The sequence below is a fragment of the Heptranchias perlo genome, chromosome 1 (assembly GCF_035084215.1).
Source record: "Heptranchias perlo isolate sHepPer1 chromosome 1, sHepPer1.hap1, whole genome shotgun sequence".
In the NCBI taxonomy this organism is placed as follows: Eukaryota; Metazoa; Chordata; class Chondrichthyes; order Hexanchiformes; family Hexanchidae; genus Heptranchias; species Heptranchias perlo.
This window is the reverse complement of record NC_090325.1, coordinates 185,484,994-185,508,565: the sequence shown is the minus strand read 5'-3', so window position 1 is coordinate 185,508,565 and position 23,572 is coordinate 185,484,994. Positions and strand designations below refer to the sequence as shown.

At 43.7% G+C, this 23,572-nt stretch overlaps 1 protein-coding gene across 3 annotated transcripts in view; it reads right to left on the bottom strand.

The window, feature by feature from the left end:
- Window positions 1-1,557: 1,557 nt before the first annotated feature.
- Window positions 1,558-23,572, bottom strand: part of fut10 (fucosyltransferase 10) — a 40,165-nt gene continuing 18,150 nt past the window's right edge. For 2 of the 3 annotated variants that reach the window (XR_010964911.1, XR_010964914.1), the window contains exons 3-6: window positions 7,771-8,606; window positions 6,783-7,120; window positions 6,125-6,216; window positions 1,558-1,982 (exon numbers count right to left, since the gene is read on the bottom strand). Coding sequence is in view for 1 of the 3 variants with exons in the window: in XM_067994406.1 (XP_067850507.1) it covers window positions 6,896-7,120; window positions 7,771-8,606 (1,061 nt within the window). In the remaining 2 variants the exon portion in view is untranslated. The other variant, XM_067994406.1, reaches the window with a different exon arrangement.

Genomic DNA, 23,572 nt, shown 5'->3' with positions numbered 1-23,572 from the left:
TCCTTGTAAGACACAAGTCATCTAGGCAAGTGAGGACAATGTTGCATTGGTGCCCAGGGCATGTGCAATACACTCATCTGAAATGCAAAAGGGCTCTTTCCTCAGAATTACAAACATTTTTGGAAATCAAAGTACACATTCACTAAATCAGGAACTGCGTGAAGTACCGCGGAACTAGTTTGAGTAGAGACACAATGAAAATGCTTTTCTTTGAGGTGCCGTTTTTCGGTTGAGATGTTAAACCAAGGCCCTGTCTGCCTTCTCAGGTGGATGTAAAAGATCCCATGGCACTATTTGAACAGCTGGGGAGTTCTCCCTGGTGTCCTGGCTAATATTTACCCCTCAACCAACATTTAAAAACAGATGATTTGGTCATTATCTCATTGTTGTTTGTGGGACCTCGCTGTGTGCAAATTGGCTGCTGCGTTTCCAACATTACAGCAGTGACTACGCCTCAAAAGTACTTCATTGGCTGTAAAGCGCTTTGGGAAGTCCTGGCGCATGAAAGGCGCGATATAAATGCAAGTTTTTTCTTTAATAGTTTGCGAATTTTTGGCTCAAGCCTTTGTGACCGTGATCCAAAGGGATGGGGTCACAAAGGACCAAGTGAAAACCATCTGAGATGGTCTAACCGAGATCTGGAGGAAAGGCTCTACCACACTAAGGGAGACCCCTGAAGCCAGTACAGTGAGGCTTTGGGCAACTCTCATGTCAAACACCTCTGCATATTTGGGGAAGTTTTCCTACTCTCCTTCTCCTCTCCTTCTCTTCCCCTGTACCTGTGAAATTGTATTCCAATCACCTGTAAGTAAGTGAGAGCATTCAAAAGCAGGCCTTAGGCATTCTTGGTAGATCTTGGCCCAGTATTAGAATAAGTACTAATGTTCTAACAAAAAGTTGGCATCTGTAACAAGACTTTCAAGGTACAGAAGTGAAATAAAAGTTTTTGTTGGAAATTCAGAAATTCCTTTCTCACACACAATTCAGAAATTCCTTTATACAAAACAGTAGCCAGTATCAGAGGAAGTAAGGGCCGAACAGTTTGCTCAACAGCGATGATGTGGAATTAAAAACACGCACTTTATACAGCATATCCCTTTCAGGCCACTGCAAAACTGACCATGATCCGTGTGTCTTTGTTCCAGGTCCTGGTGAAGGATTTTATATTTATAGTGCCAGATGTGGGCAGACAAAACAAGCTGCAAGATTCGATCAGACTGACACACTTTGGTATTCGGCATATCAGCTAATTAACCCTTCCATTTATTTCTCTGCCCCCCCCCCTCTTTATCGTGGTTTTCAAAACCGTGAGGAGCACGCAGTGGCAGTGGGAAGGCCTGTGCTGTGAACTTCTCTCTGCCTGGCCAAAGCTGAAGATAATAACCAAGCACGTTTAAAGCCAGTACGGGAATCCCTGGGACTAATTTGTAACCTTGGGATTCAGAATCAGATTCTCTAATGCTTGCACAATGAGCTCTCCCCTTAACATTTCATTAAATAATCACTAAATATCATAATTATAGACTCTAAGAAGCAATAATTTCTGCAGCATTTGTAATGTACAAAATTCTTTATTTAGTAATTCCTCAGGTCAGTAAAAAAGTTACTCAAAAGTACTGTGCAAATTAGTACATTTCATGTCCTATAGAAAACACTCTGGGGAGAACTTCTTGAAGGTTCTCCCGATCTCCCGTTATAACTTCTGCAGGAACCCTGGAGAAATGGCGTAAATGGCTGTTCTAAGATATTTCTCCTGGGTTTTCACTGATCTTCCAGCCAGGTTACGGAGGGAGATCAAAAGCTCGCTCCTCCTCCCTATCTGCAAGATTTTCTGGCGTCGATTTTCAAGCTTTACTCGGGGTCGTTTTTTAACAGTGCAAATAGATTTCCTCATTTTCCGATTTCTTTCAAGAAACCCCTAGGTTCTGACATTCAGAAGAAGCCAGCAAGAGGATACCGTGGCTGAAGAGAGTGTCAGCAATCTGAAGATGATAGGGGAAGGTCAGAATCCTCATTACTGAACATCACACAAAATGTGACTTTTCCAGTCTACCGAAAATATTTACAGAGTATTAAGCTATCATGGTCCTTACAGTTAAAAGGCAATCATTCTGAACTTACTGAAAGGTAGTGAAAGGTGTCAGCCTTGGTTCAGTGGTAGCTCTCTCACCTCTGAGTCAGAAGGATATGCATTCAAGTCCCACTCCAGAGACTTGAGCACAAAATCCAGGCTGACACTTCAGTGCAGTGCTGAGGGAATGCTGCACTGTCAGAGGTGCCGTCTTTCGGATGAGACGTTAAACCAGCGTCTGCCCTCCCAGGTGGATATAAAAGATCCCATGACTCTAATCAAAGAAGAGCAGGGGAGTTCTCCCCTCAATTTCGTATGTTCGTGTCCTGTCCAATATTTAGCCCTCAACCCAACACCTAAAAACAGATGATCTGGTCATTATCTCATTGCTGTTTGTGGGACCTTGCTGTGTGCAAATTGGCTGCTATGTTTCCTACATTACAACAGTGGCTACACTTCAAAAGTACTCCATTAGTTGTAAAGCACTTTGGATGGTCCTGAGATCATGAAAGGCGCTATATAAATGCAAGTTCTTTCTTTCATTTGATCTCCAAGTACCATGTGACCCGATTAACAATTTTAAAAAAAATTATGAATGGTTTTATTGGAATGAAGAGGGAAGGATTCAGTGATGAGGGCCCAACTGTTTAAAATTATCAATGAGTGAGCGAGAAGTCAGGTGAAATCTCGTTCCACAGAGGGTTGCTGGAACATGGGGATGTTTTGCCACAGGGAGTGATTGAGGCAGAGACCATTGCTTCTTTTAAGGGAAAATTGGGTAAATATTTGAAGCAAAGAACGATATATTATTATGGGGAGAGCGCAGGGAACTTGGTTTCATTTTGGATTGTTCTAGCAATGAGCTGGCACAGGCGATGGGCCGAATGGCTTCCTTTTATGCTGTAAACGTCTACGGTTTTAATATTCTAATTATATGCATGTATTGATTTGCAAATTTCAGTACGGTTTCACACCAGGAGTAAAACAAGTATGTTTTTAAAACTAAACTCTTAAAAAAGTGGGCTAGGTGTGCATGCTCAGACTATTTTGTGTATTTTTGCTGCAAAAAGAAACCGAATGCATTTGTCAAATCAGTCACGTTTGGAGTTGAAAGATCTAAAGGGGGGGGGTTGAATTTCTGCGGGTTTCTGCTGCTCGTTTGCCGTATCTTCGGTGGGGGAGCTGCGGAAACCTCGGAAACATGGCGTGAGCAGCCTTCACACCACTTTTCTGGGGTTCCCTTGGCTCGTCTACCCAAATTAGTGAACGAGTGGCTGCCCCCCACCAAACCCGGAAACTCACCCCCTAAATATCTTGGCCGTATATGAAGGTAGCCTGATCAGAGAAAACTTTTATTTTGTATGCAACAGTGAGTATAAAATATAACCTCCATTAGATACACTAATAATATACTGCATGTGGGGGTGTGTGCATGTATGTGCGTGCGTTTGTGTGCATGTGTCTGTGTGCGTGTGCATGTGTCTGTGTGTATGCACGCCTGTGTCTGTGCTTGTCTCTGTCAGTGTATGTGTGTGTGCGTGCCTGTGTCTGTACATGAGTGTGTCTGTGTGCATGCGTGTGTCTGTGTGCGTGCGTGTGTGCATGCATGGAGATGACGTAAGGTGTTCTCAAAACTACAACTTTCACTCCAGTGACTGTATACCACAATTGACCATAAAATATAAACTCCATATAAGCTCTAATGCAGTATTTCAGAAACAAAACATTGGGTTGCTTTAAAAGCTGAATATAAAATTCATTTATAGCAGTGAATTACCAATTTATACCTTACTTGTGAAAACTCTTTTGCTGTAAAATTAAATATTCAGGATTCACCATAGTGCGTAGGGAGTTACAAGACTGTAATTCAATCAAAACACTCTGGTGGATTTATGAACACAAGCAGAATCCAGAGATCCAATTACAGCAGTAACTCCCTGTGTAGCAACTATTATTTTAGGTAGTACTGAATATATCAGTCACAGCTTTGAAGTAAAATAGCACATTATTATGACAGTAATACTGCTCACATAAGTACTGCAACAGCAAGTGGAAGGATTATCACCGGATAATTGTTCAAAATGCATTAACAAAGCAGTTTTTAAAACATCTGCAATTATTTTAAAGAATCTGCACAGATCTATCTCTTTGCAAGAGTTTTTTTTTTTGCAGGGGCGGGGAGAAGAGAGTGATGAATCAAAATGTAGAAATCAATACCAGGCATCTTTTCATAGCTAGTGTCAGTGTCAAGCATTGCCAGGTCAGGTACAGCATGGGTTCTGAATGTAGCGCAGGCGATTTCAAATTGGGGGTCCCTGAAAACTAGGGGTCGATGGAGAGGATTTCAGGGGCCCAAGGGCACCACACTTCTAACTACCTGTCTTCAGATTTCTATATTTTTCTCTACTTGTTGGCTTATTGGGGGTAATTTTAACCTAACTCGTCGGGCGGGAAACCCATTTGGAGGGTGGGCGGGGTGTAAAACCAGCACTGCACCCGATCCCGATCCCTTCAGTTGCCCCCATTAGCACAACTTCTGTTGCAGTGTACTAAAAAACACACTTTCTACAACGATTGCACAGTTTTACATTGGATCGCTGATGCTATCTTTTGGAAGTTAGGACAAGGCAGTCCAGAGGAATGTGCCAACAATAGCAGAATCCTCCGCACAGTAAAGTTTCAAAGTCAACTTTCCACTTTGTCCCTCAATGATACCTTTACGCAGTGTCCAAACTCCAATCTTGAGAACCTGAAACTGCACTAATTCTCATTTCTGTTTCCTACACACCACTAGGCCATTCTTCTAGGCTCTTTGAATGAGGTTTGCAATTAGTGCCAAATTCTGGGTACCCATTAGGAACTGGGTTGGTTGTGCCTCATACAAAGGTAAGGCTATTTGATTTTAATCAATGGTCAGGCTTTGACTTTTGGTTTGACAGATCTGATGTCACTTTGGGTTGTTTGTTTAAACTGCTAATGTCAGTACTCGTGAAGAACTGTCTGTATTCTGAACAAGCTGATGGCGTTCGTCTGAAAACACGTACATGGAATGGAGTTATGCAGAAGGGAATGTATTTTAGCTCATGGAAGTGGTGCCACCTGGATTTGGTCTTTAATTGAATTTAAGCAGGAAGCATCGTTAATTGGTTCAGGGACTATCTCGCTATGCCACGTGTCAATCAAGTAATTTCTTCGTTTTGGCCTGGGTTAGTTATATGTCGGAGATTTCCCGAAACAGTTGCTTTTCGAGTTAAAAACATGACAATTAAAACAAAGGCTGCAGTTCTTCTGAAATCCAGATGGAAAACCCATGTCAGATCTGCCAACTGGACTGACAAAGCACGAGGAGAGACAGCGATACAGAGCGGCATGGAGAGGAGCAAATAAATTTCCGTCCCGAGTACTGCTATTTATACACAGGGGTGTCTCTTCGAAGGGTGATTAGCCCATTACAAATTTCTCTCATTGCATTTACGTTATATTGTACTGTTAGTATTTTGCAGAGTGTTTTGTGCTTATCACTAATTTAAATAACTATATTAATTCTGGCAGTCTGGTTGAATTTAATCATAGAATGATACAGCATAGAAGGAGGCCATTCTGCCCATCATACCTGTGCTGGCTCTATGAAAGAGCTATTCAATTAGTCCCACTCCCCTGCACTTTCCCCATAGCCTTGCAAATTTTCCCCCTTCAAGTGTTTATCCAATGAATGCTATTTCAAAGTGAGTGTGATAGCGTAACACGAGACTACATGTAATCCAGTAAACAGATTACCGGAAATAACTGTTAAACCCTCAGGTCAGGCAACTCTGCAAGAGCTACTTATATAACAGCCCCAAAATTGCAAGATTCTACTCCCAGCGTGGAGTCTCACTCAATGGCAGCACTGATCAGAGAATCAGACGTGCAGGGATCCTGCCAGATTTTCCAACCACATGCTCCGAGAGCCGAGTCTTGTGATTTTAAGGACTAAAAAGTGCGGATTCCAGATCAATATTTGGAAGCGCTGGAGAAACTGCCGAGAGGGAAAACAGTTCGACATGAACCCACCACTGTGACACGGGGCCCAGCTCATTTCATTCAGCTGTCAGAGAAAGGCGACTTTCATCTCGTTAATCCAGGCCACAATCAAACCCAAGTTCCTGTGGCAGAAGGACAACAAAATTCAGAAATGTTTTCATCTGATTTAGAACAAAATTTGCATTTATGTAGTGCCTTTAACATAGTAAAACATCCCAAGGCGCTTCACAGGAGCGATTATCAAACAAAATTTGACACCGAGCCATGTAAGGAGATATTAGGACAGGTGACAAAAAGCTTGATCAAAGAGGTGCTGTGGGAGAACAACGTACCAAATCTTTAAGATTTCTGTCTGAGATTCCTTTCTCTGCTATTCCAGCGGAGGCAATGACCTATTTATTTTAAAGGTGTTAACACTTCCACGAAAATTGCAGAGAGGATCGTCAGAAGAAATTGTTCAGCACTTGGGACATTTATTATACCTCAGCGTAATTTTAAGATCCGTGAGGTTTGAAAAGGTTCTTACTGCGTAAATCTCCTGTGCATGAGAAAACATCACTGCCTCCAAATTTCAATCAGTTGCCAGATGTTATTGTTAATTCCCATCACACTAAACAGTCACTTAAGTTGAACCACTAAAATAGTTTGGTTGCACTACAGCACTTAGTGATTACTGATCTTTTCTCACTTGTAAGAAATCATCGGATATCATGTGCATCATTTTTGCATTGCAGAAAATGATGCACATCTTCTGGATCAACAGAATTCCTTCGAAGCATCGTAAGAAGATTGCAGTGAAAGTTAGTCTTTAAACACCATTCTCCAGAACTTTTCAATTGTAAAGTTTTGGTTCATCTCCACTAGGTGTCTCAACGCGGTGGCTTCTCGTTTTGACTGGTGGAAGCTCGGCATCCACAAGTCTCGGACAACTATTCTCCCGGTCGAGGGTGGCAAGAAGGTGAAAGCCTCTGGTGCTGGACAGCTGAGGTGATTGGCTTGTCCTCGCCACTGAATTGGCGATAAACCCTGCCGTTAATGCAAATCGAGAAAAATAACATTAGTAGGGATAGAAGGAACGAATGCAAACGCCGGAAACCTCGGCCAAGTTTCTAACACGCGCAGAAACCCACTGCCACATTTAAGAGCCTCCAAATTCAAGGGTCTCCAAACCAAGCTCCTGAGAAAGTGTCACCCACCTGCACGGTTTCCGTTTGCCCCACCGAATTCTTTAAGTGTTTGGCTTCCAATGAAGCCAATCCGCCATGGGATTGATTACCTGAGCCCTGTATAGGCCTGGGGCCTTCAGAAGGCCTCAAAGGGACTCGCGCCAGCTCTGACTTGGAGTGGGTTCCACTGAGGCCTTTCATGGGTGCAAAGGATGGAAATTCCTGGCAAGCCCACTTGACATGAGGGGATGGGAGAGGGAGGAGGAGGAGGAGGAGGAGGAGGGGCGGGTGAAAGATCCACCCACGCCCCCCACCACCGGCATGAATTTAAAGTCTGGGTTCGGCCCATATTCCAAGCTCTCCAGACAGAAATTAGACTTACGTCCTCTCTCAACTCAGGAATTTCAGGGCCGTAACATGAGCAGAGAGTAATTATTCCATTCTGCCTTTGAATTGATATGACCTCACAGACAATGACATCAGAGTGAGTGAATTATACATGTAATGTACCTTTTGCTTTCTTCTAAGGTTTTCCCACACTCTGTTACAGACCAGACATTCAAAGGCATCGATGTAGTTGTCCTGGGTGATGTCTCGAACTCCCCACTTACGTTCTTTCATAGCAGTCAGCAGCTTCTCATTGGAGATTGGACCTTTCCATTTCCACTCAAGGAAGGCCTGGTATTGTTGGTCATTACGGTCCAATTGCAGAATGTACTCTGCCAAGTCCTTGGGATGTGAAAAACTTCTGACTAGGATTGCACTTTTATTATTGGGAAGCCAGTCTGCTATACTGGGGGAACCATAATAAACTGGAACCACTCCCAGTTTGAAAGGTCTCCACAACTTTTCAGTGATATAATCATCACAAACCGCATTCTCGAAAGCGAGAATAAATTTGTACTGAGCAAGAATCCGATAGAATCCGTCATCATCCATGGTGGTGGGATCTTTCAGGCTACTTGGAAGGTCCTTGTTATGTAAACATTCACCGTAAGAGTCCACCTGGATGTATTTCATCAATTCCCGAATGTAGCTGTCTCTGTCTGACGGTGGATCACAGTCGGACTGTACATACACTAATGGTGCCAGGTGTGGTCTCAAACGATTCTTCTCAGACAGTGGGATCAAGTACTTATGGGACTTCAGCTCATCGATGCTCTCCAGATACTGGGTGGTCAATGGCATATGAGAGTTGCGGCTGAATGTGGAAGTGTAATTAAATAATGTGACAGCGGGCTCGTGAAAAAGCTTGTAATTATTTTTAGGTGACTCTTCGTGGAACAAGGCCCATTCGTGTTGGGGTTTCCGGGGCAACGGTAAACTGTTGATCTGAAAATCTGTACCTATTCAAATGGGGAAAGCAAAAGGAAGAACAGACGAAAGGTTTAGTACGTCAAACATTGCCCAATATAACAGTAAGTTTGTATGTTTAAATCAGACACATACTCAATACACTTAATTAGCTCCCCTGATGCCTCGGTCAGAAGAATGCCCCTATATCCAGTTGACTCAGCACTAACTAGGAATTGAATCTGGGAGATCTACTCCTCAGCACCTCTGGGCTAGGAAATGGGGGAGGTAGGAACAGCCAGGTTCCCCATTTTTGGTGACTATCCGGTGAACCCCTTCTGAAACGTGCGCGTGTGTGAACAAGTTTAACAGTGGTGTCTCCCATGGTGGGACAGCTGGTCAGCACTCACTGTCCGGGCTCACATGTGAAAAATGGCCATTTGGGTGAGGTGCTGAATGGTGATTGTGGAAATCTATCCCAGCAGGAGTGAATGCCAATGGGAGAGGCAGGGGTGGAGAATTTGAAGGGAGGAAAGAATTAATAATATTATGTTTTTACCAAATCTGCAAAAAAGAATTGTTACAGACTCAAAACAATCTTAAGAACAATGAAAGCCAATTATCTGTTTTTTATTCTGACCTTGAGAGAAGAGCCAAGCCTTTACAGCCAGCTGCCAATCTACAAGTTACCCTATAATTTACCTCAGGATGTACCTATTTACAATAATTAGATCTTGTTGCTTAAAGGGACACAATAGCACCTTAGCAACAGAATAATTCATTACGAAACAGCATTCAATATCTGGCTTATCGTGAGTAATGTCACAAGATCCATTAGAAAGACCCAAAGCAGCCTTCAGAGGTCCAGACTAATATAATTTCAAAGGAGAAGAGGATGGGGGAAAGGAAAGGAGACAGGAGAGCGGGAGGAAGAGGAGACAGGAGAGCGGGAGGAAGAGGAGACAGGAGAGCGGGAGGAAGAGGAGACAGGAGAGCGGGAGGAAGAGGAGACAGGAGAGCGGGAGGAAGAGGAGACAGGAGAGCGGGAGGAAGAGGAGACAGGAGAGCGGGAGGAAGAGGAGACAGGAGAGCGGGAGGAAGAGGAGACAGGAGAGCGGGAGGAAGAGGAGACAGGAGAGCGGGAGGAAGAGGAGACAGGAGAGCGGGAGGAAGAGGAGACAGGAGAGCGGGAGAGGAGACAGGAGAGGAGAGGAGAAGGGAGGAGAGGAGAGGAGGAGATTGGAGGAGAGGAGAGGAGAGAGGAAAGCAGGAGTGTAGAAGTGAAAAAGGGGAGAAGAGAGAATGGGAAGGGGAGGCCAGATCCGTCTTATGCTTCAGCGAGCAGTGGGGGCCGAAAGGCGTGTCTGCGCTTGGTGGGGTTTAAGGGGAGGATAGAAAACTGAATTAAAAACTGGTTAGAAGGGAGAAAACAAGGAGTAGGGGTTAAGGGCAGTTTTTCAGAATGGCTGGAAGTGGGTAGTGGTGTCCCATAGGGTTCAGTTCTGTGGCTCCCTCCGCTCACTGTGTGTGTCAGGGATTTGAATATAGGCCTAGAGGGAGTGGTGTTGAAATTTACAGATGATACCAAAATAAGAGCTATAATTAATTCTTTAGATGGTCAAATGAAGCTGCAAAGGGACGTTGATAAAATGGGAGAATGGGTTAAAAAATGGCAGATGGAATTCAATGTCAGAATGTGTGAGGTGTTGCATTGATAAAAATAACAGGAGTAATTATGCTCTGAATGGAAGTAGGTTTGGTGATGTGGAAGAGCAGAGGGATTTGGGGTGTACGGGTTCACAGGACATTAAAGGCAGCACCTCACATTGATAAGGCTGTAAAAAAAAAAGCTACTGGAACTCTATGTCTTATCATAAGAAATACAGGGGGAAAAAAAATCGGTTAAGGGCCGTTTTTGGGCACGGGTAGCGTGATGCACTATTAACCAGCGCCCAATCAACATGGATGCAGTGCAGGAAGAAGTTCAATGCTTTGGCATGAGTGGTCAAGGTGAGTGAGGACAACTGTCAAGTGGCGTCTCCTACCAACTGCACCTCGCACTACACCCCACATCACCCACATACCAATAAACTCTTCCAACCAGATGCTTCCTCTCACCCTCACACATTACCACTGTTGCAAGCCGCCCATCCACAACTCACAGGCCACACACGCTGGCAGCTATTCAACCATGTCAGGCACATCACCCAGACACACGTCCCGCTTTCTTGCAGGAAAAGGTAGCGCATATCAGGAGGCAGCAAGTGGCAGTGGCATTTAGCCCCTCGAGCCTGTTCTGCCATTCAATGAGATCATGGTGGACCTGTGACCTAACTCCATATGCCCGCCTTAGCCCCAAATCCCTTAATACCCTTGGTTCACAGAAATCTATCAATCTCAGATTTAGAATTCATCAACTGCCGTTTGCAGAAGAGCATTTCAAACATCTCCCACCCTTTGCGTGTAGAAGCGTTTCCTAAATTCACTCCTGCACGTCCTGGCTCTAAATGTAAGGCTATGTCTCCTAGTCCTAGAATTCAAGTATAGGAGACCTCCAAAAACAGTTACAAATGTCTCAGCAGCCAGATGCAATAATCCAGCCACTAACCTGTAAATTCTGCCTGGTCCCTTTAAATAGTGCTGGTGGGGGGGTCCTTCAGGCACTCTAAGACACGTTCAGATGGTCAGGTTAAGATTGTGCGTTAGGTCCCAAAATGGTGTCTATCACTTTAAATCAGATTTGTACACTGATTGTAGCCATTTTCTCCCTACTTTACATGCTTCCAGCGTTCCTTATCTGCACCTCCGCTAACTGCTATACCAAGATGGCGTCCAACGCACTTGATGCTGGAAACGTGCGTGCGCAGCCAAGATGCCATCTTAGATGTCGGAGAGACAGTGTAGCGCCGAAACGGCGGGCGCTACACGGCCCAATTTAGCGCCCACAGACTATAAAAGCCAGGCAGTAACGATGAGCGTATATAAAACTTTAATGAGACCTCAGTTAGAGTAATATATGCAGTCTTGGACTCCACAGCAGAAGAAGGATTTTGAGGCTTTAGACAGGATACAAAGCAGGTTCACTGGGATGTTGCCTGGTATGAGGAAATACAAATGTAAAAACTTGAAAAATTGGGTCTCTTTTTGTTAGAACTACCCAGATTATGGGCATATGGCAGAAGTGTTTAAAATTATGAAAGGATGGGACAGGGTAGATAGAATCAGACTGTTTCCAGTAGTTGAGGGACCTAGAATGAGGGCCCATAGATACACGATTAACTGTAAGAGATTTCGAACAGAGGGCAGGAGAAACTTCTTCACAGAGAATGAGAGACTGTGGAATTCACTTTCAGGATCAGTGGTTGAGGCAGACACTATGGCCCCGATATTACCAGGGAGGCGGGTTGGCAACGGGGGGTCGACTGGGCGCGTGGGTAACCTGCCCAGTAAAATCGGTGGATTCCCTACGCGATCGAGAGTAAATTGAAGCCACTTACCTTGACTTCCGGGTTTCCCGTTGGAAACCTGCGCAGCAGGCGGACTGCGCACCTGCATCACAGGCTGCCAGCTGAAGGAGCCATATTTAAAGGGGCAGTCCTCCAATGCTGCTCCTGCAGCAAACAGCCAAAATTACAGCATGGAGCAGCCCAGGGGAAAGGCTGCTCCCAGGTTTAATGATGCCTCACTCCAGGTCTTACTGGATGGGGTGAGGAGGAGGAGGAATGTCTTCTACCCGGCAGACGGGAGGAAGTGGCCTGCCTCTGCCACCAAGAAGGCCTGGCTCGAGGTGGCAGAGGAGGTCACCACACCAGCAACATCTCCCGCACCTGGATATAGTGCAGGAAGTGCTTCAATGACCTAACTAGGTCAGCCAAAGTGAGCACACTTACTCATTCTCCTACACTCCGTCTTCCACATCACCGCCCCCACCCCACATCTCCTTCTGCACTGCCAACACTATTCTATCACATCACTCCTCACACCCACTCAAACCTCATCCTCAACTTACCTGCACTTCCTCACCTCCCCAGTACTCATCCCACCACTACCTCTCAACCCAATCCTCATACAATCTCATGGCTCTGTCTCATACTCGCCCTCTGATGCATCTCTTTCACGGTCACCCTCACCCAACCAGCCACAGGGGATGCATCACGTATGAGTAGTAGGAAGTGAAAGGTAAAGGTTTCGTGAGGACAAAGGGGATGCACAAGGGTGTTTGACGATTTGTCATGAGGGGGTCCGCAAAGTAGGTAAATGTGTTTGCACAGCACAGTTTAGGGTATAAATTAATAATATTGAGTGGAAAGGCAAAGGTGTTGCAGCCAAAACTTTGTCTGAAGTGAGAGTGCCCTGCTGCAATAAATGAGGTATTCCCCCCAACTGTGAAACAATCCTTTGTATGTCCCACTGGCTGCTGACTGAAACACGTCTGCTCCAACAGGGAGTGTTTCCCACAGCACAGGAAAACACGCTGAGGATCCATGAAAATTGCACCCCTGCCAAAATCTCCTGTCAATGAGGTCTGTCAAGTACCTCAACTAGGTAAGTAAATATTTAAATTATCATCCCGCCGGCTTTAATTGTCAGTGGGAGTCCCGCATGCAGGAGCTGCGCGCGCGCCCCCGAACGCGTCACTGGGGAACCCGGAAGTGGGCGGGTTGGAGCCGGGCTCCGGACCCGCTCCGGGATTCCCCGATTTTACGAGCCCCCCCCCAGCCCCCAACGCACCCTCTCGGCCATCCTAAAAATCGACCCCCATGTCAACTTTCAAGAATAGATTGGATAGGCGGATGAAGGAAAAGGGGTTGAAGGAATATGGGACCAGAGTGAATATACATTAGAAATATTTGCTTGTGTGCTAAACGCCAACACAGACTGGCTGGGCTGAATGGCCAGTTTCTGTGCTATAACTTCGACATATAACACAACGTCATCCACCGTTACGTTGACAGCGCTGCCTATAGGTGGCATGTTGCCATCGCATACTGTTTTTAATATATAATAGATACACTGAATTTGGTTTTCCATTGCATGATTGATATGCCTTCAAGAAGGGAATAGTATTGTACTGTTAAAACCAATAAAAGTGCCAACATACCTGTGAAAGCCATTATACAATATGGTGATTTTTTTTGGTCCTCTTTTGGCAATATAAACTAAATGGTACAATTTTAAAGGGGATGCAGAAACAGAGAGACCTAGGGGTGTATGTACACAAATCTTTGAAGGTGGCAGGACCTTCCTTTATAAAACTCTGGTTAGGCCTCAGCTGGAGAATTGTGTTCAACTCTGGGCACCACATTGTGGATGTCAAGGCCTTAGAGAGGGTGCAGAAGAGATTTACTAGAATGGTGCCAGGGATGAGGGACTTCAGTTATGTGGAGAGACTGGAGAAGCTGGGGTTGTCCTCCTTAAAACAGAGCAGGTTAAGAGGAGATTTGATAGAGGTGTTCAAAATCATGAACGGTTTTGATAGAGTAAATAAGGAGAAACGTTCCAGTGGCAGAAGAGTCGGTAACCAGAGGACACAGATTGAAGATGATCGGAAAAAGAGGCGACATGAGGAAACATTTTTTTTTTACGCAGCGAGTTGTTATGATCTGGAATTCACTGCCTGAAAGGGTGATGGAAGCAGATTCAATAGTAACTTTTAAAAGGGAATTAGATAAATACTTGAAGGAAAAATTTTTACGAGGCTATGGGGAAAGAGCAGGGAGTGGGACTAATTGGATAGCTCTTTCCAAGAGCCGGCATGATGGGCCAAATGGCCTTCTCTTGTGCTGTATCATACTATGATACTATGATATTGATTTCCCAGTGGGAAGACACTCCTACGTTTGTCAGGATGTTTTCAATTTACAATGTAATGCTTGCAGTTTTTAAGCTAATTCTTTTAAAATTGTAAAGCAGCCATTTGTCTCTCAGCAGCTGCAAAGGCGACGCTGATCATTACTGAGAGAGCGTCAGTAGTGTGGGCTGGGTCCGTGGTCTTTTCACCTCTGGAGATGAGAGTTGTAATGCAGTCTAGTATGATGGGATGACTGTCTCTTATGTCTGATGACCTTAATTAAATGAGTTTCAACAGTACTCAACCCAGTTACTCTTGGGCACAGAGTCACAACACAAAAACTCCAATTTAAGGGCAATCTCACTCAGAAAACCCATAAACGTGGCTGATGTGGAAAGGGGAAGACAGGGGGAAAAGAACAAAAGCCTGCCACAGTGGGGACGCTCTCCTGAAGTTGGAATAAAGGCACGTGATAGGAGTAGAGGAAGCTTTACTCAGATCTGGTCGACATCTGATGCAGAGACTGCACCAGGCTGAACTGAAAAATATATTCATTTAAACAAAACATCTTTTTTTTAAATTGGCAAACATAATAAATCACCATCTATAATTAAATCAAAACAATTACATAGAATTTTACAGCACGGAAACAGGCCATTCGGCCCAACTGGTCTAATCTGGGGTTTCTGCTCCACACGAGCCTCCTCCCACCCTCCTTCATCTCACCCTACCAGCGTGTCCTTCTGTTCCTTTCTCCCTCATGCACTTATCTAGCTTCCCCTTAAATACATTCATGCTATTCGCCTCAACCATTCCAGGTGGTAGCAAGACCCACATTCTAATCACTCTGGGTAAAGAAGTTACGACAACTAATTGGTTCAATATATTTTGAAGCACTACCTTTAGGGTAAAAACTTGATGCTGTAAATGACTGCGCTCTACCTGTTAACGCTACCTTATGAATATTTAAGTTAATTTTTTTTTAAAAGCCTTCCAACATACTGTTGTGCTGTATGATGTCACTGCCAATTACAGAGCTGCAAAGCAATGATCCAGCACTACGCTGGTAAATTATGGACCGATCTCTTCCTAGTGCTCGTTCCCACCCTCCCAAAGGTTACACAGGCGCTGACTCGCACCAACTTTTGGGGGAACAGGCTGAGACACACTGTGGGCCTGATCCCTCCCAGGAAATCTGGTCACCTGAAAAACTGAGGGAGAGATGGAGTTCGACAATATTTGAAGTCTTGAGTAGGATAAGGTACAATAAATCTTGGTTGCAACATAATCAGGTGCAGGTAAGAGAATGAAGGATGGCTTATTTGGAGCTTAGGTGGAACGGGAACTACATTTAGCAGATCAATCACCATAGTAATATTGAGAAAACAGAGAAAGACAAAAGTTCGTGACAGAGATTGGAGGCTAAACATCGTCTATCAGACAACAAAGTTTTGTTCTGTCCGGGAGTGAAAAAAATGTTAGAAAAGCCTCCCAGTTTGGACTTTGTTTATTGAAGAGAAGACACGTTTGGCAAGAAATAGGAAACCAACTTTCTGCAAGCCTCTGTCCGTGCTACTCAGGTGATGCTCCCAATGCTCATGGTTCTGAGCATTTTAAAATCTGCCCGACGACACTTTGCGAGCGATTGGGAGAACCCCAAGGTAAATTCACCCCCATCTTCGAAGAATGAGTATACTTTTAACTAGCATCTGCGTTTAGATGTACTAATATTGCAGGTCACTCACCAACAGCCTACAATTATTAAATGTGCGTTTTTGACAGAAATGGTATGATTAGGATCCTGCAAGAAGCAGTGTTTTGAACCTGACTGGCCACATAGGACAATATCAATACCAAAAGTAGTGGCCATTGGAGCCCTGCAAGGATCCCAGTGGAGTTTATAATTGGAAATCAGAAAAGTTTTGATTTCATTTAGAAATGTAAAGCTTGCATTAACCGACCCATCCGTGATTACTCACAGAGAAAAAAAAATCCTGAAATCCAATGTAATAAGGAATTTTACTTATTCAGTCACCTTGAAGCAGTGCCCAGGGCTGTTTTTCAAGTGGTCAGCTTTTCTGAAGCTGATGATCAACTTTTTGGAGTTTTGTAAGTTGGTATTTATATGGCATGTGTGGTATGCAGTTATGTAATAGTTACGTTACTGGACTGGTAATCCAGAGGCCTGGACTATTAATCCAGAGAACGTGAGTTCAATTCCCACCATGGCAGTTTGAGAATTTGAATTCAGTTTTTAAAAAAAAAATCTGGAAATAAAAAGCTGATACCATAAAAGTGACCATGAAGCTGTCGGATTGTCGTTAAAAACCCAACTAGTTCACTGATGTCTTTTAGGGAAGGAAACTTGCCGTCCTTACCCACTCAGGTAAAAGGCCCATCACCACCTTCTCAAGGGCAACTAAGGATGGGCAATAAATACCAGCCTTGCCAGCGATGCCCACATCCTGAGAATGAAAAAACAACACATTGAAACTATGCTACTACAGTGCTCTACGTAGACTGACCAGGCCCTTCTTAAGTGACCTGGTATAGTTTTTTTACTAAAAAGTTTACTGGTGCAGGTGCGACAGATGGTGACTGCCAGTAATGGCATTACAATCAGACATTAAATACAAAAGACAAGTCTGGTTTCTTTTATTTGAAAAGTAAAAACCTTACGAGCTTTTGAATGAGGGCAGACAGCTGAAACAAATGACAGTGTGGGCCACAGAAATGGAGATTGGTGCAGGGCTCAAGAATTATCTGTTCGGTTTTGTTACTTTGCTCTCCCCCCTTTGCTCACTCCCGTTCACATCAACTTTTGTTCTGGTTATGAAAACCCCAGTTTAGCACACGTCGCAGTCATTATATACGAGTAGGGAGCAACCTGCATCTTCCACTCGTCATAAATTTAAAATGCTGGCACAAGGCTTCCTCCAAATGTTTTTCAATATTAAACATACAACTGGGCAATCACAAAATACATTAACCAGATTTAATGTTCATCAGCCAGCACATAAATCCAATGACTCTGTAACAGAACACATTTCTGCCAGGTCAGCTAGACAAAAGTACACTCTTGTCAGATAGAAAGCCTGCACTCATGTTCAATGAACTATTAAGGGGCCGGTTCAGTCTCTATCTAGCATTTATACTAACACAGTGCTTAATCCTGTTTAGAGTATAGGCTTTGTATTTTAGCTTCAGTGCAGTGGCCCAACTTTATTCTCCAGTATCCACAGTCCTCGACAGTGTCCTCTTTACAGCATTAAGTAGTGGGTTTTAATTTAAGTATATAATTCATATCTGCTCCATTACCACGACTGCCTACTTCTACCTCTGTAACATCGCCCGTCTCCGCCCCTGCCTCAACTCATCTGCTGCTGAAACCCTCATCCATGCCTTTGTTACCTCTAGACTTGACTATTCCAATGCGCTCCTGTCCGGCCTCCCATCTTCCACCCTCCATAAACTTGAGCTCATCCAAAAATCTGCTGCCCGTATCCTAACTCGCACCAAGTCCCGTTTACCCATCACCCCTGTGCTCGCTGACCTACATTAGCTCCCGGTCCTGGAAAGCCTCGATTTTAAAATTCTCATCCTTGTTTTCAAATCCCTCCATGGCCCGTCCCTCCCGATCTCTGTCACCTCCTCCATCCCAACAACCCTCCGAGATCTCTGCGCTCCTCCAATTCTTGCTTCTTACGCATCCCCGATTTTAAATCGCTCCACCTTTGGCGGCCGTGCCTTCAGTTACCTAGGCCCTAAGCTCTGGAATTCCCTCCATAAACCTCTCCGCCTCTCCACCTCCTTTAAAACACTCCTTAAAATCGATCTCTTTGACCAAGCTTTTGGTCACCTGTCCTAATACCTCATGCGGCTCGTTTGTTTGACAACGCTCCTGTGAAGCACAGGACATTTTACTATGTTAAAGACGCTTAATAAATGTAAGTTATTGTTGATGAACCTGTAACAGTGCCAGCGTATAGTCACAATGCTGCATTTGAATTTTCCTTCAAATTCATTTTCCTGGTCTGCAGGTACAATAATGATTTTGAGAGATTGGGGGAGAAAAAAAAAGGATCCCAGGATACCAATACTGGCTGAGCCATGGATTACACTGCAGTCACTCAAAATTCATACAGATATGAAATCCTTCGCTGAAGCAGTGTTTAGCTTCAGCTCACTTAGGGACAGAATTTTATAGTCTACTTGGTTTAAAATAAACAAAACTGATTTTTGCAGGCAACATGTTCCTTCAAAATCACAATCTGATCTCGATGACGCAAAATCTATAACACACTCTGAAGAAACATGGCACTAGACAACTTCAATTCTGACCCCATTGACACATTTATTTAATTCTCCCTTTTGCTCCCTCGCAACTGTGTCCTTTCTATCTAGCTGTTTGGAGGGTATCCAATTAGACCCACTCACCCTGCTCTTTCCCCATGGCTCTACAAGTTTTTCCTTTTCAAGTATTTATCCAATTCCCTTTTGAAAGTTACTATTGAATCTGCTTCCACCACCCTTTCAGGCCGTGCATTCCAGATCATAACAATTCGCTGTGTAAAATAAAATTCTCTGGTTCTTTTGCCAATGATCTTAAATCTGTCCCCTCTGGATATCGACCCTCGTCCCAGTGCAAACGGTTTCTCCTTATTTACTCTACCAAAACCGCCCGCAGTTATGAACACCTCTGTTAAATCTCACCTTAACCTCTTCTCTAGTCTCTCCATATAACTGAAGTCCCTCATCCCTGGTACCATTCTAGTAAATCTCCTCTATATCCTCTCCAATGCATCCAGTTTTTACTGTAGTGCAGGTAGGCAACTATGATTATACCGGCTGCACACACCATTGGTGAGGGGGAGAAGGCGGGGATCTGTATATTGTAATTAGCTGATTAGCAGCCTCTGACATGCAGGGTAACTGTGTATAAATGACAGGCAGGCTACTCATCGAAGTCTCACTTTTACGGTCAGGAGTCAAGTGCTTCTCTGCATTAACTGTCGCATTGGCCCGATTTTGCTCTTTGTTCTGTGTCAACAGCGCCTTGGCAAAGTGGGCTTTAGTGCTTTGTGCCTTGGATTCCAGAGGGCGCAAGTCCAACAAAGCAGAATGGATGGGATTATGTACAGACTCTTGTTTGAGCAGCTATTAATCTGAAGCACACCGTTGCACTGCAGCTTTTCCGAGAGTGACCTACAACAGTTGAAAAGGTTTTCTCTCACGTGGAGAGCTTCAGAAGCAGCCATTTTCAAGGGATGCAACAAAATGACAATGTCGAGAAATTGCCTCTGTCTTGCTGCTTGATTCAGTTGCACAATAATGAGAAATACAAGGTTTGCTTAATTCACAACTGTGCAGAAATTTCAGCTCTCTGAGGAAGGAGGGACGGGAATCCGGCAGGCTCTTTAATCACGATCATAATTATCCACAATGTCAAAGGTAACTGGCTTAATTAACTGAGCAATTTCTCTGATGTATGCTAAATCATTCACAGTTACAACTGCGCAGTAATCAGAAAGAACACTTGGTGTTCATGCATTAACTTTCACACTTCAGACATAAATCAGTTAATTTATTGAACTGGTTATGAAATTAGAATTCTCTTCCTTTGGGAGACTTTGGTATTTTTTTTCTCTAAGTGACTCTGGGTAGATATCGTTACCTCCTGCGTATTGTCGATAAGGTTGATAGACTTGGCAGCTGCCAACTATCCTGGAATAAACATCCATGACTTTTGCCAAGCAACATGTTAACACTGATTTCATCTGGTAAAGCACTCCACAACTTTAAAAGTATTTCAGCAGTGTGACTGTATTTTGCTTTGGTCAGCGCACACTCAGTGTTCGATGACAACTGACTCTCCCCCCACCGATAATTATGGAAAGGAACTTCCTGAAGCTGTCGGTGGGTTATATACTCTATTAGTAGATCTCCTGTGGCATTTCTCGAGGCCAGTCAGAGGATTCCCTCTTATAATAGGGGTGTTGATGCCATTGTAGGAGATAGCATCAGGGCCACTTATTTACAGTGACTGAATAGGAAAATTCCATCTTTATTCCAGGATAGTGTTCCAGGATTTTTCCTTTGGGAATTGAGTTCCATGACTGCCCATTATTCTGTGAAAACTGGAAAGGAGTGGTCTTCATTGTATATACATTCCTTTACCTACGTACTTATGAGTGAGCCTTTTGCTCCATGGTAGCATTTCCCCGAGTCAGAAGGTGACGGGTTCGAGCTCCAAATCCAGACAGCCCTGGCGAGTGGAGACTACATGCTAACTTAGTAACAGCATCAGACAGGAGACGACCTTCGGCCCATCTAGCCCACCTATCCTCGATGTATCTCCAATACCCCTGAATCCCATTTGTTGACAAGGACCTATCTAATTCCTTCTTGAAAGCCGTTAAGGTTTCTTGTTCCACCACCCGTGCCAGTAATCTGTTCCACATATTTACCCCCCTTTTAGTAAAAAAAAAGTCCCTCCTAAATTTCCTATTTTCTTTTGAGTCAAGATTGGTGCTGTGTTACCACAATGCAAACAAGTCTCAATTTATTGAATTTCCAGCTGTGTCTCTCAATTTCAGGGGAACCGATCACAGCGATGATGAGGTAGCTGGACTGCGGCGGAGAGTTGTCCACCTGGGATGGAATGGGGTCCTCATGCTTGTATTCAAAAGATTAACCCTGGTGCAATGGCTGAACAGCGGTAATGCAATGCAGTGTACAAGCACTAGACTTTAACAAACGCTAGTTATAGGTCATCTGTTTAAAAGACTTCTACTTCCAGCTGATTGGTGTGGAGGTGATGTTCTTTCCTCAAGGAATGTGGACTTCACCACAGACCTGGATTCCAGAGAATGAATTTAGGGAGATGCAGGGAAGCCCAAGACATCAGATCATCTGCAGAATCTGTCCCTGGCCTTGACTGTTCTGCATCTTTCCACAGCTAGTCTTAGATCAGATAACGACAGGTGCACTGGGATTGGTCCTGCCAATCCCCCTAAAGATGAGCGACTACTCCGGGAGCATGAAGTGCTGTACTGACTGGCCCAGCTTTATTCAGAGGATTTATCATCAAAGCTGAAAATAAAACTGCCCATCTAATTGAGGCAGGAAGAAGAGTTTTCTTTCCCCTCTGCTCATACTGTTGGGTAGATGAAATGCAAATGTACAAAAATTGCCCCAATTATAGTCCGTTCAACTGGACATTACCAAACAAATCTAAAGCCAACAAGACATTTTACGAGTGATAGAAAATCCCCTCCTCTGCTTACCTGTCTAAAGGGCCATGTTTTGAAACCACAATGTTCTAGCACCAGGCAGTCTATAGTTTGAATGTAAAGTATTCCTGCTCATTGTCCTTTCAAATTACACTCTGCTCCTCAAATGGATATTAAGCTGGACACCTCCCTCTGGTGGCCAAAAATTTAAATTTAATTGCGACCGAGTTTTCTTTGTACGAAGTAGCTGTTTTGCTTACAGTTATGGTCAAGTTGAATTGCGCAAAGACACACACAAGGGAGAGCAAAAACACAAGGATTATTCTACCATTTAAAGAGGACTACACAAATCTGGATAAATTTTGAATCTGTCTTTCAGGTGTGACATTAAACCGAGGGCCTATCTCCCTCTCAGTTGGACGTAAAAGATCCCATGGCACTATTCGAAGAAGAGCAGGGGAGTTATCCCCGGTGTCCTGGTCAATATTTATCCCTCAACCAACAACACTAAAACAGATGACCTGGTCATTATCACATTGCTGTTTGTGGGACCTTGCTGTGTGCAAATTGGCTGCTGCATTTCCTGCATTACAACAGTGACTACACTTCAAAAGTATTTCATTGGCTGTGAAACGCTTTGGGACGTCCTGATGTCATGAAAGGCACTATATAAATGAAAGTTCTTTCTTTCAAAAGCTGGAAAAAAAACATGCAGACTAAAATACTCCATACAGACCAATACCAACCAAACGATTAAACAAACCATATTCCACATCATAAGTAACTTAAGATGCACTTTTTAAAAAATCAAACGAGGCAGGAGAGGGTAGAGAATTAAACAACTGCAAACCTGAGACTACGAATTTTAGCAAAATCGTGAAAAATCATTTATACAAAAAATGTGGTTTATTCACACAAATAACACAAAACAGGCTACGGCCCAACCAGTCCATGTCAGGGTTTACCCTCCATGCAAGCAAATAGTCCAAATCACATTTACCCACCCTGTTCCCATATCCCTTTTCCATCATCCAACTATCCAATCTAATCTTTAAAGGTGACATATGACAGTGTCCATCTCAACCACCAAGCCTGGAAGTGAATCCCACAACCTCGCAACTCTGTGTAAAAACGTTTCTCCTGCTCTCTGTTCCAAATCTCTTACATTTAATCGTATATATGTGGCCCCTCATTCTAGACCCCTCAACAAGTGGAGACAGTCTGATTCTATCTACTCTGTCCCATCCTTTCGTAAGTTTAAACACTTCCATCGTATCGCCCTGTAATCTGTGCTGTTCTAATCAAAACAGGCCCAATTTTTCCCAAGTCTTTCTTCATATTTGTATTTTCTCATTACCAAACAGCATCCTAGTGAATTGGCGTTACACCCTACCTAAAGCCTCAATATCCTTACTATAGTGTGGAGTCCAATACTGCATATAGTACTCTTAACGGAGATCCTATTAAGGTTTTATATAGGCTCATCATTACCTCTTGGTTTTTATATTTTATACCACTTGTGATAAAGCTTGAATTCCATTATGATACGACACTGGCCACTCTCCAGTTCTCTGGCACATCTCCACACACAATAGAGCCCTGAAAGATCATTACGAGGGTCTTGGCAATTTCCTTCTTCACCTTCCCCAGGATGTTATCACAACACCCAATATTTCCTAGTACAATGAGGATCTCTGCACTACCTCAACCACCTGATAAAACAGTTCAAACTATAAACCCAAGCATTGGTATAAATGGTTTTTCACATTTTTGCTAAAATTCATAGCCAATCAGGTTTGCAGTTGTTTGATTCCCAATCCTTTTCTTTTGCCTCATCTGATTAAAAACAAGTAGTGCATATTAAGTTATTGATCACATGGAGCAAGGTTCGTTTAATCGTTTGGATGGTATTGGTCAGTGTGGAGAATTTTAGTTGGTCTGAGATGCTCGCAGAACATTGAAGTAAGTGCTTGGAGAGACAAGTAACATCTTTAGA